At 38.5% G+C, this 14786-nt stretch overlaps 1 protein-coding gene across 1 annotated transcript; it reads right to left on the bottom strand.

The window, feature by feature from the left end:
* Positions 1–252: 252 nt before the first annotated feature.
* On the bottom strand, positions 253–1509 carry LOC140181365 (uncharacterized). The gene has a single exon (XM_072224910.1). The coding sequence runs from the start codon at positions 1507–1509 to the stop codon at positions 253–255; it is 1257 nt and encodes a 418-aa protein (XP_072081011.1).
* Between the last annotated feature and the right edge of the window lie 13277 nt (positions 1510–14786).

Raw genomic sequence — 14786 nt, forward strand, 5'->3', positions numbered from 1 at the left:
TTGGAAGGAGCTAGGGGCGTTGATCAAGCCAAAGGGCATGACTAGAAACTCATAATGGCCTTCATGAGTGCGGAAGGCGGTCTTATGGATGTCTTGATCCCTCATCCGAATTTGGTGGTACCCCGATTTTAAATCCAGCTTAGAGAAGACTGCAGCTCCCACCAATTCATCGATTAGCTCATCAATGACGGGAATAGGAAATTTATCCGTCACCGTAATACCATTTAATGCCCTATAATCGACACAAAATCTTCAGCTGCCGTCCTTTTTCTTCACCAGAAATATCGGACTCGCGTAGGGGCTAGAGCTTGGTCGGATTATCCCTGAGGCCAGCATTTCTCGTACCATTAGTTCAATTACTGCTTTCTGATGGTGCGGGTAACGATAAGGTCTTATATTCGGAACTGAAGTTCCTTCTATCAGTGGAATGGCATGATCATGGCAACGATGTGGTGGCAGCCCTGGTAGTGTCTGAAACCCTTTAACATGAGAAGCTAACACCGATTCGATTACCTGCGGCACCTGCGATACTGTAGCCGTTTGCAAAGTCATAGGCCACAGCTGGACCATAAATCCTTCTCCCCCTTCTTGAATGGACAAAACTACCGATTGAAGGTGCATACCTCCATAGCACAACTCCGGGTCCCCCTGCAATGTAACCATGCTGTCCCCATTCCAAAATCGAAGGCGTGATTTTCTAAAGTTTGCGAGAACGTCTCCCAACATATCTAGCCACGCCAGTCCCAGGACAAATTCTGCTTCGTCAGTTGGGAAGATGAAGAAGTCTTCCTTGATTGCCACTTCCTTGAATTGGAGCGTGACACCCAAACACCTTCCCTGTCCCCCTTTATTGGTACTGTCCGCTACCCTGACCTGGAACTTAGGGGTGTTGTCAATTCTCAGGCCCAACTCGGCGATAATCTCTGGTGTCACGAAGTTGCCCGAAGCTCCACAATCTATGAGAACGCATACACAGCGGCCATTTACCTCTGCCCAGGCTTTGATTGACTTGTGATGTCCATTCAAGCTCATGAATTTGAGCTCCAATTGTCCCTGTTCCCCTGTTTCCGAAACTACCTCATGCTGTAACCAATCCGCTTCAAATTCTGGCTCCATGATTAAAAGCTTGAACTCTTTATTTTTACAATTGTGATCTGCAGTGTACGGTTCGTCACAGAGGAAGCATTCTCCCTTGGCCCGCCTAACTCTATATTCCTCGTTGTTGAGATGTCTCAATCCACGCCGTTGCAAGGGATTCGTCATCGACTCCACACTGTTGCTTGCTGCAGAGTTGGACGCTGTAGCAGGGTGCACCACTTTGGTGGCGGTTGAATTGGCAACGGCGAAGTTGGAAGCCAGTGATTTACCGCATCCCGATACCCCCCGCAAGGCAGCGTTGCGGTTTTTGACCTTCTGTGCCAGTTCCATTAACTCGTCCACTGACTGATATGGGAACAGTTTACATTCTTCCCCCACCTCTGGTTTCAGGCCATTCAAGAAGAGATCCATCAGCAATTCTGGCGCAATTGCGCGGAGGGGCCGCGCGTGAAGCACGAACTGGTCAACGTAGCCCTGCACTGAGTTCGTCTGTTTCAGCTTCAGCAGCGCTTGATAAGGGCTCTATAGCCGTTCCGGTTGAAAATGGCGTAGCAGCGCCGCACTGAAAAACCGCCACTGCAGCACCGGCGCCGTCGCCTCCCACCACCTGAACCATGAATGCCCTTCCTTCCATTGCAAAGGTAGAGACCGTGAGCCATTCCTCCTCTGGCACTGTGCGCAGCAAGAAGAATTGCTCCATGCGTTCAACCCAAACCACCGCGTCGTCTCCGCGGAAGATCGGGAGTTCCAGCTTTCGCCATTGCTCCGGCGTGCCGCGGCTTCCGGCCGATGAGCCTGCTGCCAGGTGCGATCCCGGTGAACCGCGCTCATTCCGATTAGGCGCTCGATTTTCGAACGCATCTATTCGGGAATCGAAGCGCTGTAGCATCTCCTGCACCGATTGGAACATCTCCTCCATGTGCGATTCAATTGTGTCAAATCGTGACTCCATTTTCCTCGATCTCGATTGCACCATTCAGCGTTGGGATCCTCAAGATCCTGATACCAGTTGATAGGACCAGCAATAGCAGAATGATCAAGCTTTATTGATACACCGGGATGACCAATTAACTCTCCCTAAAAGGTTCTACACAGCTGAAACTACCCGCTCGGAGAGAGAGAGATTCTCTCCAACTTCTAACAGAATTCACAACAGAAAAACTATCCTCCCTTAACTAACTATAACCTAGCTATTTATAACAACCTATCAGCCAGTTGGATATCCTAACAACTCCTAAAACACACTTCTACTTGATCTCTACTTACCTCTCCTTTTGTAACACAGTCCAAACCTGTTAGTAATAGGCGCCTTATATATATATATATATATATATATATATATATAAACCAAAAACCTAAATATTTTACTATTTGCAACTATTCATTAAATGTTAGTAGATTGTTTACAAAATATAATAATATATTTTTGGCACCCTATTGTATTAGTACTATATATTTATTTAAATAAATATCTATTAACTATTTAAATTTTTTATTAGTATGCAATAATAAATCTTGTTAACAAAATGGTATTAAATTAATTTAGATTTTAATATTATTCACAAAATGATTAAAATTTTAATAATTGGATTATATAGTTAAATTCAATACCATTATTAGAATATAAATAAAAATAAAATTTTTTAAAATATTAAATTAATCTACCATTTTTATAATAAATAATTTTTGAAATTACTAAAAATACTATTAAGCTAACATATATGTATTTGATATAATTAGTTTTCAACATGATCAAAAGTTAATAAATAAAAAAATTCTATCAAAAGTTTTAAATTTATATTTATTATAAAATATAAATAAATAACTACTTTTATGTGTTTATCCGTAGCAAGTTTATTCCATTAAAAAAAATAAAATAAATAAATATTAGTTAAACAAAGAATTTTAATCATAAATTTTGAAATACCAACAAAACTTTCTAAAGTTGATATTCATAATAAAATCATATTGCTTTTTCATAGTCTAAAATACTATTCGCACTGCGTACAAATTGTGTACTCATTTAATAGTATGTTGTACGGTTGGTTCTAAATAAAAAAGCAAATATATATTCAAACTGAAAACCCAAATATTTTACTATCTGCAATTATTCATTAAATGCAAGTATATATTAATCAAATATTTGGAGTTATTTTAGAACTATTGTGAATTTAAGATTATTCTTTAAAGAAATCAAGAGAAGAGAAGCAAATAAGAAAGTTTCCAGTTGAACTCCTAGAAAAATAGGCGCTAGAACGCCCAAAATTCAACTCTTGGGCGCCCAACTTCACTCCTGGACGCCCAAACATTAAGCCCAGTGCCCAAACTTCAAGTCTAGCGCCTTCAATGGTGTTTCAAGGGTGGCGCCCAACTTCAAAACCTCAAGTCCAACGACCAATGAAGGCCACAACATAGGTGTCCAGTACCAACTCTGGGAGCCCGCCTTTAGGTGATTTTGCCACTCTTAGTGGTCCAAAATTGCATCCAAGTTAGGCGCCAATCATCTAAGCCCAGCGCCAATCCCATGTCTTTTCTTAGGATGCTCTAAATTCAACTGAAAGATTCAAGATTTGAATGATCATTTAATTTGTTGTTAAACTTCTTCTTGAAAGATAAGATTTGATTTAGTTTTAGTTTAAATTTAAATTCTTGTTTTTAGCTATCTTATCCATCAAAAGTAAGATTAGATTTAGTTTCTGAATTTGATTTCAGGGATAGAAGTTTGGATATAAATAAGTGCACATGGTTCACAGAGATCATCTTCGATCTTTGGGTCCCGATCATCATCGAGCATCTCTTTCATTAGTTTAAATGTTTTCTTCTTTATCCAGGTGTGTCGGGTTCTGGCAGTTTAACCAACATGTGAGCTCATGGCCAGTAGGACAGGCATGCGTCATTTGTATTTATGTGTATTGATTGGGTGTGCATCTTGTATTTGGCTTGCCTTGTTGAATAATTTTATCTATATGCTATTTGATGTAACACCCTATCACCCTAAGTCTTACCTCTAGCTGTAAGACAAAGTTCCACGACAGTTCTAAAGCTCATACAATAATTTACAGTTAAGAAATATAATACACCAGAAACCCGATGAAGGAATAAAAGCTCAAAGATGCAGAAAATAAAGATACAAAAGCGCGAAGCATTCACACAAGATAACTAAAGCGCAAAGGTAAGAAAACGAAATTTAAGATACACGATAAACAAGGTATATATATGTATGTATGATGCACCAAAAATTTGTCTCGCAATAAATTCTCCTTCGGCAAGTATACCGAATTGTCGTCAAGTAATAACTCACAAAAGAGTGAGGTCGAATTCCACAGAGATTAACGGATTAAGCAATCAATAGTTGATTGATTATCCTAGTTAGACGATTCAGATTTGGATGATGAGTAACAAGGGAATGTAAATTGCATGAATGTAAAGAGAGCAATAAAGTGCAGAAAAGTAAAATGGCAAGAAAAGTAAATATAAGAACTAAAAATAAAATGAACATTGGGATCAAGAGATATTGTAATCCTCCGGATCAAGTTCATTCTCATCTCTTCCTCAATCAATGCATTCATCGATCTCCTTGGCAATCTTAAGTGATCGAATTACAATTTCTTGTAATTCGATCTCTCAAATCTTGATCAATAGCCAATTCCTTGGTCAATTGCTCATGAGAAGAGATGAAGTATGGTCACTGATTATACCACATGCATTTCCCAACTCAAGTGTTGGAAGGATTATAGTCACATATCCATCCACACCCAATTTGGTCCAGCATGAGAAAGCATTTCTAGCATGATCTCTTCATTCCTCTTTCAAGGTTCAGAAGAGATCCAAGTATGAATAGTTTCTTTTCCAAGATAACTACCCAATTGGATGAAGATCGAAAGCTCTCTAGTAATATCAAGAGGAAAGAAAGAAGAAGAAGAATAAGAACTACACTTAATCCATTGAATCACAATAGAGCTCTCTAACCCAATGTAAAGAGTTAGTTAATCATTGCTCTACAAAAATAGAAAAGAAAGAAAGTGCAGAAAAGTAAAGATGAAGATTCAAACTGAAATTGAAAATTTAACATTCATAAATGAAAATTACAACTAAAAGAAAGAGAAGGAAAAGTGTGTGAGGGGAGGGAGTCCGAAGACCCCTCTTCAATCCTCCTAATTCCCGGATTTTAGTCCCCCCTAAATGTAAAAGCTAAGGCCCTTATATAAGCTCTCCTAAATTACAAAATGAAATTAAAAACAAATTACAATTAAATGAAAATTCCTATTCTAGATGCTTCTTGTGGCCTTGATTGGTTGACAATTGTGGGCTTGCTTGCTTGAGCTTTGAAGTGGACTTGAGAGAGAAGTGAGTCAAGTTGAGGTCCAGATGCTAAAGTTAGTGCTAAAGTTAGCCACACTAACACTACAAGTGTGGCGTTAGTGCTAAAGTTATTGTGGCTAACGTTGCACTTGCTGCCCAGTTGGTGTTTTTAAGGTTTAAAAGATGCGTCTTGTTTGTAGTCTAATTTCATGCTCACTGTAGAGTATTATATATCGTTGAAAAGCTCTGAATGTCAGCTTTCTAATGCAACTATAATCACCTCAATTGGATCTCTGTAGCTCAAGTTATGCTCCTTTGAAGTGGACATGGTTGCTAGTATAGTTGCTAGCGTTAATGGAAAACTTGAGTGCCAATAACGCTAGCGATCAGGGCTTCATTATTGCCAGTTTCTGAAGCTCAAACTTAGTGTCCACCCCATATTATTATATATTGTTGAAAAGCCCTAGATGTCTACTTTCCAATGTTTTTGGAAGCGCATCATTTGGAGCTCTACAACTCGAGTTACACTTCATGGAAGGTGAAGAGGTCAGCTGGCCTTACTACAGGTTGATACCATGTTCATCTTTGCACTTTTGGGGCAGGTTTTCTCCCTCAAATTTAGTGTCCACCATGTAGTGTCATATATGCTTGGAAAGATCTGGAATCCTACGTTCCAATGCCACTAGAATCACCTCATTTGGAGTTTTGTGGCTCAAGTTATTCTTGTTTGGAGAAGGCATGGTCAGGCTGCCAGGTGGGACTTTTGCCCACGTTAACTACCACGTTAATCTAGTTAACGTGGAAGTTAACGTGGGTCTTTTTGCTTCGCCAACGTTAGTGGAGATCACCTTTTCCACTAACTTTGGCATCTCCCTTTCCTTCCACGTTAGTTCCCACGTTAATGTAGTTAACATGGAAGCTAACGTGGGTCTTCTTGCTTCGAAAACGTTAATGGCACTCACTTTTTCCACTAACGTTGGCATATACCCCTTTCGCAAGCGTTATTGGGGCTCACCTTCCCCATTAACATTGCTTGGTGCCTTTTGTCCCTTCGTTAGAGTTCACGTTAGTGTAGCTAGCGTGACTCTTAATGTGGGTCTTCGTTCCATGCTCTCCTTCTTCAAAGTTAATGCCACTAACTCTTCTCACTAACATTGTGGCTTTCCTTCCTTCCATGTTAGTGCCCACGTTAGTGTAACTAACGTAGCCACTAACGTGGCTTTTCTCTTCTTCTTTTGGCCTAAAATCAATCAAACAAAGTGCATCAAAGTCTTGCTCTTAATCATGGGATCATGCATCATCCAATTTATCATATAATTCATGCAAAATTCTCATGAAATCATGTAAAGTGCACAATGTATACTTGAATCAAGATGTAAGTGAATATCTACCCAAAACTAGCTTATTTCCTAAGAAAATGCATGAAACTACCTTAAAAACAGTAAAGAAAAGGTCAGTGAAACTGGCCAAAATGCCCCGGCATCACAACACCAAACTTAAAGCTTGCTTGTCCCTAAGCAAGTACTGGAACAAGAGAATGATGAATGGAATTCCAAGAGAAAATGAGTCATTCTTGTGGAAGTCATGTCTCTGGTTTTATGGTGGTTTCATGCATAGCAACTTAGGTTCATTCCTTCACTGGCTTTCAGACCTTTATCATGTCCTAGAATACTCACTTTGCTTGCATCCCATGAGACTTTTATTCATTGATCCCTTTTGTTTCTTGTCAATTCAGGGATTATTTGTGTTCTTAGGCTAAGTGCTCTGTAAGGGGGCAACTCTTTAAAATAAGCTTTCAGCCAACACTCCCGAACCAGTTGGTTCAAGGTGCTAGGTGTTGAAACACCCCTACGGACTTACTTCCTCAAGTCTCTCCCCCATACATACACACCACAGGCACATGGTTTGTTTATTTTCTTTTCTTGAGACCTTGGTGTCCAGCACCTCTTTGGGTTACTAAATGCTCTGTAGTGAGGGTTACTCTTGATAGTGGACTTTTAGCTGATAATCCCGAGTTAGTTAACCCAAGTTACCAAGTGATAAGGCACCCCTAAGAGCTTATTCATCCAAGTAAATCCCTCACACAGGAACACCACAGACACATGCCTCGAGATCAAAACCATTGGTGCCTAGCCTTATTGCTTACTCTTTTTTTCTTTTATTTTTTTCCACTTTCATTGTTCTTTCCCTTTTTCTTATTAGGATCTTATTATTTAGCTAGTCTCATGGGGTGTGTTCAAAGCATATGATTCAGGACAGATAGTTGTCTTCCCACCTTGTGGTTGAACCAACTTAGCTAACTTATGACCACACCACAAACTCAGGAACTTACTCCATAGTATGAACTCTATTCTGGTCTTTTATAAAACACTCATTCTCTTTTCATTTGATTCAAAAGGGACAAGCATACTAGTAAGCAAAGTAAGGATACAGTAATGACATTCAGACTAGAAAACACAGCCTTAATCAATAAAAAGTTTAAAAGATAGAATTGACATGCTTATTCACAAGGAGAAAGCACACATACATACAAAGAACATAGAAGACAATCATGCAAATTAAAGTGCTGGAAATAAGTAAGAGGAGAAAGGAACTTTACCACCTTGTATTTTATCTTCATTGTTGTTGCCCTTTTTCTCCTATTCTTCCCCTTCCCACACCAGACATAGAATGATTGCTTATACTCAAGCAACAATTAAAACAGTGGTGACGGGATCCATGATTGATCATGAATGTCTTAGAAAGAAGTGTGAGTATGCATGTGTTTCAGCAAGCAAGGTTAAGGATACAATAAAGACACAAGAGATACAAATAGAGACATTTTGATTGCATTAATAAGTGGTGTTGGCATGGTACTTTGCATGAAAGTTAAGTGGCAACACCAAACTTAGTGTGCCACTGTCAATCTAGAATGTTGCAAGTACCCAGTGAAGATTGAAATTCAAATTGTTGCATGGCAACACCAAACTTAGAGTGCAATCATATGCCAAATTATTGAAAGTAAACTAAGCAAAGCAAGGAAATGTTACCTACGGTTGGGTTGCCTCCCAACAAGCGCTCTTTTAATGTCATTAGCTTGACATGTTGTTCGTGACTTTCTTCCTCTTCTTCCAGTTTGTTAAGAGGAATGACCTCAAGAGGAAAGAGGAGCCAGTTAATGCCTCTTGTTTTGGGTGCCTCTCCCCAGCAAGCCTTCTTCTGTTGTTAGCTTGAGTAAACTTGCTTGTTGGGGTAGGGGTGGGATGGCTTTTGGTTGACCTTTTCTTCTTCATGAATATTGTCCTTCTTTTCTTGGTCACCATCCTTTTGTTAGTGTTCATGTTGATTGCCTTTATCACCTTGATTTTAGGATTTGGGTATTGTATGATGGGTGGAGCATCCTCTTCATCAAAAACTTCTTGAATTGGTGGTTCAATGAACTCACCCTCTATGCAACTCTCTATTTCATTGGAGTGTGGGCTCCCTTGATTGACTTCCTCCCTTTCTTCTACATGATATTGCATTGTGTCTTTTGGGAGTGAGTTTGCATGTTCCTTTGTCACCACTAGTAGTCTCTGTGGGTATTGAGTCTTGGGCTTATATACTCTCACAACCTCCTCCTTCTTCATAGAAATATCACTTGGTATAGGTTCCTCTTTTTCTTGTTCTTCTGATTCCTCCCTTGTTTTTGACCTTTGAATGAATTCCTCTATTTCTGAAGAGGGTGAAGTGGACTCTCTTTGTGATCTCAGCTCTTCAATGAATTGTTCTTCAGAAGAGAGTTGTGCATTATGTCTCAATTTTTTGTCATGGTCTTTTGTTGCTATTTTCTCCTCTTCGATTGTCTTTATTATCTCTTTAAGGAGGAGTTCTATCCTAATGAGTCTCTCTTCTGCTCTACTTCTTTTGAGCTCTTCCATGAAGAGTTCCATCCTAGCAAGTTTATCTAAAGGAGGTTGGGTAGGTTGTAATGGTTGGGCGGGGTTGGCTTGTGAATGGAATTGGTTGTTTTGTGGTTGTGTGTTCTGAAAGTGGTATGACTCTTGTGGGTAGTGGATTGAGTTTTGTGGATGGTGAAATGAATTGTATGGATTTGGGATAGACTTTTGTGCTGAGGCATACTCAAATGATGAAGAATTCATGCATGTAAAACTTGGAGGTGAGATTGTATAATTGAGAGGTGATGGCTCTTGATGACTGGGGTATGAATGAGTGAAATCTCTTTGATTTTGATCTTCCCAGCCACAACTTGAGTAGTGATCAATTTCACCAAAATATGGACCATTTTGTGGCTCTGGAAAGTACCCTATTTCATGTTTTTGATACTCCCACCCACCATGAGCGTAGTAAAGTGAATCATTCTGTGGGGTGGAGAGTTTCCCATGAAAATTGATTGACTAAAATATGATGGATGCTCCTTTCCTTCCTGCAAAAAGCTCTGTCTCAAACAATAATCACCAAAAGAAATTGGAATCTCCATTGTCACAGATTAGGAAATTCCCAGTGAGGCAATATCACAAACAGTTAGTTAGCACAAGAAAATAAGAAACAAAAAAAAAAAAAACAAAGACAAAAGAAAAGTGTCTAATCTAGTAAATCAATCAACCGGTAGTTTGTTAATCACGATTAATCCCCGGCAACGGCGCCATAAACTTGATGCACGGAAAACTTGTCTCGCAACAAATTCACCTTCGACAAGTATACCGAATTGTCGTCAAGTAATAACTCACAAAAGAGTGAGGTCGAATCCTACAGAGATTAACGGATTAAGCAATCAATAGTTGATTGATTATCCTAGTTAGACGATTCAGATTTGGATGATGAGTAACAAGGGAATGTAAATTGCATGAATGTAAAGAAAGCAATAAAGTGCAGAAAAGTAAAATGGCAAGAAAAGTAAATATAAGAATTAAAAATAAAATGAACATTGGGATCAAGAGATATTGTAATCCTCCGGATCAAGTTCATTCTCATCTCTTCCTCAATCAATGCATTCATTGATCTCCTTGGCAATCTTAAGTGATCGAATTACAATTCCTTGTAATTCGATCTCTCAAATCTTGATCAATAGCCAATTCCTTGGTCAATTGCTCATGAGAAGAGATGAACTATGGTCACTGATTATACCACATACATTTCCCAACTCAAGTGTTGGAAGGATTATAGTCACATATCCATCCACACCCAATTTGGTCCAGCATGAGAAAGCATTTCTAGCATGATCTCTTCATTCCTCTTTCAAGGTTCAGAAGAGATCCAAGTATGAATAGTTTTTTTTTCAAGATAACTACCCAATTGGATGAAGATCGAAAGCTCTTTAGTAAAATCAAGAGGAAAGAAAGAAGAAGAAGAATAAGAACTACACTTAATCCATTGAATCATAATAGAGCTCTCTAACCCAATGTAAAGAGTTAGTTGATCATTGCTCTACAAAAATAGAAAAGAAAGAAAGTGCAGAAAAGTAAAGATGAAGATTCAAACTGAAATTGAAAATTTAACATTCATAAATGAAAATTACAACTAAAAGAAAGAGAAGAAAAAGTGTGTGAGGGGAGGGAGTCCGAAGACCCCTCTTTAATCCCCCTAATTCCCGGATTTTAGTCCCCCCTAAATGTAAAAGCTAAGGCCCTTGTATAGGCTCTCCAAAATTACAAAATGAAATTAAAAGCAAATTACAATTAAATGAAAATTCCTATTCTAGATGCTTCTTGTGGCCTTGATTGGTTGACAATTGTGGGCTTGCTTGCTTGAGCTTTGAAGTGGACTTGAGAGAGAAGTGAGTTAAGTTGAGGTCCAGGTGCTAAAGTTAGTGCTAAAGTTAGCCACACTAACGCTACAAGTGTGGCGTTAGTGCTAAAGTTATTGTGGCTAACGTTGCACTTGCTGCCCAGTTGGTATTTTTGGGGCTTAAAAGATGCCTCTTGTTTGTGCTGCAATTTCATGTCCACTATAGATTATTATATATGGTTGGAAAGCTCTGAATGTCAGCTTTCTAACGCAACTAGAATCACCTCAATTGGACCTCTGTAGCTCAAGTTATGCTCCTTTGAAGTGGACATGGTCGCTGGCATAGTTGCTAGCGTTAATGGAAAACTTGAGTGCCAATAATGCTAGTGATCAGGGCTTCATTATTGCCAGTTTCTGAAGCTCAAACTTAGTGTCCACCCCATACTATTATATATTGTTGAAAAGCCCTGGATGTCTACTTTCCAATGCATTTGAAAACGCATCATTTGAAGCTCTACAACTCGAGTTACACTTCTTGGAAGGTGAAGAGGTCAGCTGGCCTTACTACAGGTTGATACCATGTTCATCTTTGCACTTTCAGGGCAGATTTTTTCCCTCAAATTTAGTGTCCACCATGTAGTGCCATAAATGCATGGAAAGCTCTGGAATCCTACTTTCCAATGCCACTGGAGTCACCTCATTTGGAGTTTTGTGGCTCAAGTTATTCTTGTTTGAAGAAGGCATGGTCAGGCTGCCAGGTGGGACTTTTGCCCACGTTAACTACCACGTTAATTTAGTTAACGTGGAAGTTAACGTGGGTCTTTTTGCTTCGCCAACGTTAGTGGAGATCACCTTTTCCACTAACTTTGGCATCTCCCTTTCCTTCCACGTTAGTTCCCACGTTAATGTAGTTAACATGGAAGTTAACGTGGGTCTTCTTACTTCGAAAACGTTAGTGGCACTCACTTTTTCCACTAACGTTGGCATATACCCCTTTCGCAAGCGTTATTGGGGCTCACCTTCCCCATTAACGTTGCTTGGTGCCTTTTGTCCCTTCGTTAGAGTTCACGTTAGTGTAGCTAACGTGACTCTTAACGTGGGTCTTCGTTCCATGCTCTCCTTCTTCAAAGTTAATGCCACTAACTCTTCTCACTAACGTTGTGGCTTTCCTTCCTTCCACGTTAGTGCCCACGTTAGTGTAACTAACGTAGCCACTAACGTGGCTTTTCTCTTCTTCTTTTGGCCTAAAATCAATCAAACAAAGTGCATCAAAGTCTTGCTCTTAATCATGGGATCATGCATCATCCAATTTATCATATAATTCATGCAAAATTCTCATGAAATCATGTAAAGTGCACAATGTATGCTTGAATCAAGATGTAAGTGAATATCTACCCAAAACTAGCTTATTTCCTAAGAAAATGCATGAAACTACCTTAAAAACAGTAAAGAAAAGGTCATGAAACTGGCCAAAATGTCCTGGCATCAATGTACGTATGTATGTATGTATGATAATAAAAGAGAGACTAGTCATAGCCCGAAGAGTTTAGGCTGACTAGTTCAAACAGTTATAACAGAGTTTTGATGTTTAAAACAGCTAACATCCTATCTCTCAAAGTTTTCAAAATACAAGCCTCTAAGGAAGCAAAATATACAAAAGTAAGAGACTAAAAAAGTAAATCAAAATAAAAGCTGAGACATCCTCCGCTTTGTCACCATTTGCAAACTCACCGAGATGGATTGCGACCTGCATCTAAAAAATAACAACATATGGTATGAGAACCGAGAGTTCTCAGTATGGTAATAGTGCCCCAATAGATAAGATATAAGATTTCGGGAAGCCAAAGGCATTTCTAGAATTTCACATCGATACAAAAAAAATAGTAAAGCTTAATGAAATATATAAATTAAACCATAAACAAGGTAATCTAACTTAAGAAATTTCTATTCTAACTACAGCCACCGCTGTTCCACAGCCTTCGCCAACCTACCCTCCATGCGATCTATAAAACCTGAAAAATTAGTAAATAATTGTCTACTAAATTAATTATTAACCAGGAAAATTAGAAAATAAAATTTTACAATTTAATGGGATAGAGCTAATTAAAATAAAAATTTTGACATTAATTTTAAAGAATTTGGCCCAACATATATAACACTTCACTTCAGCCAATTTTTCATTCATTGTTCCCTTTCCAGCGTTGAGAAGAGCGATTATAGAAGCCACAAAAACCTAACCCCTTTTTAATTTTCAATTCATCATAACTTTCAATCCGGAGCTCCAATCGCCGTATCGTTTGTGGCCACGCGACCGCAACGTTAAGCTCTACAAAGCCTAGTCCTTGATTAGGTATGGAACCCACTTCTTATTTTTAAAACTCTCCTCCCCAAATTTTGAAATTCAATGAGTATCTATGTTAAATTTTGTTTAATTTCGGTGTTTAAGTTCGAATTAACTTGCGGGTATTGTCGGGTTTAGCTCATTGGAGCGGTGGGTCAGGTAAGCACCCTCAAACCTTTTTGAAATGTTGAGTTAGTGAGTTTTACATTAATTGGGATGATAATTGTGTTGTTAGATTAAAATTGGTTGACATACCGAAATTTGCGGCGGTTTTCTTGGGATTGGCGGCGGTTAAGAATTGCCACAAAATGGCATACTAGCGGTTCGTTAACCGTTACGTATTAGGGCGTAGAGATTTGATTTTGCATTAGAACCGCTGGCACAACTGCCGCAAAACAGGATTAGAAATTTTTGCGGCGGTTTATAACTGCCGCGATTTTGCTTACAGATTTTTTAAAAAAATTGTATGTTGCAGAGGTTTATAACCCCCCACAATTTTCACATTTATATTAAAAAATGGCTTTATAAAGCTATTCAATTATATTGCTTCTACATTTAGACAAACACAAAAATAAGAACAAGTTAAAAATGGCTAAAATAATAACAAATTTAGTAATGACCCTATTAAAGATCCTATTAGATAATACACGGGTAGCTTGATTCATCTAGCAAGTAGCAACATAAAATCTATAGTTACAAGAATTTTTAGCCACCGCTAACTTATCTTAATGCACTATAATCTATGTTGAATCTTCATTCACCTTTTTTTTACTAAGAATAACAAAATTATAAGGACAAGTACTAATATATAAACAATTATTATTTATGAGCTTGTTCATCATCTTAATATACTAAAACATATATAAATATAAAGCAAGATGAAAAGATTTATCTCATGGTGCACATTACTCCAAACCGAATGCATTACAAAAACAATATCAGTTTTTGTGGTGAAGTCCTTTATGCTAAGCAGACCTTTAAGCTGTTACAGTGTAGTAGTAATGGCAGCTCCAGCCATGAAGCCCACAATAGCAGCATGAGATAGAAAATTTATGAAGAAACCAAGCCCACAATAACCATTCATGAAAGCACAATACTTTAGGCAAAGCACCACCAAAAAGGATAATGCATATATAAATGAAAATGAACCTTTTGCATAGTTAAGTCCTATCTAGTACTGTATGTACCTGTTAACTCCAAGTACCAATTTAGTGACTCCTGCAAAGAAGGTAGCAGTCAATGCAAGGCGCACGTAGTCATGACTTTTTATGTCACTGATCTCACTAGAAATCAAACTCCCAAGCAAGAGGGACACCATATCTACAAGTCCTATCGCAAT

Source organism: Arachis hypogaea, chromosome 18 (genome assembly GCF_003086295.3).
Source record: "Arachis hypogaea cultivar Tifrunner chromosome 18, arahy.Tifrunner.gnm2.J5K5, whole genome shotgun sequence".
NCBI classification, from domain to species: Eukaryota; Viridiplantae; Streptophyta; class Magnoliopsida; order Fabales; family Fabaceae; genus Arachis; species Arachis hypogaea.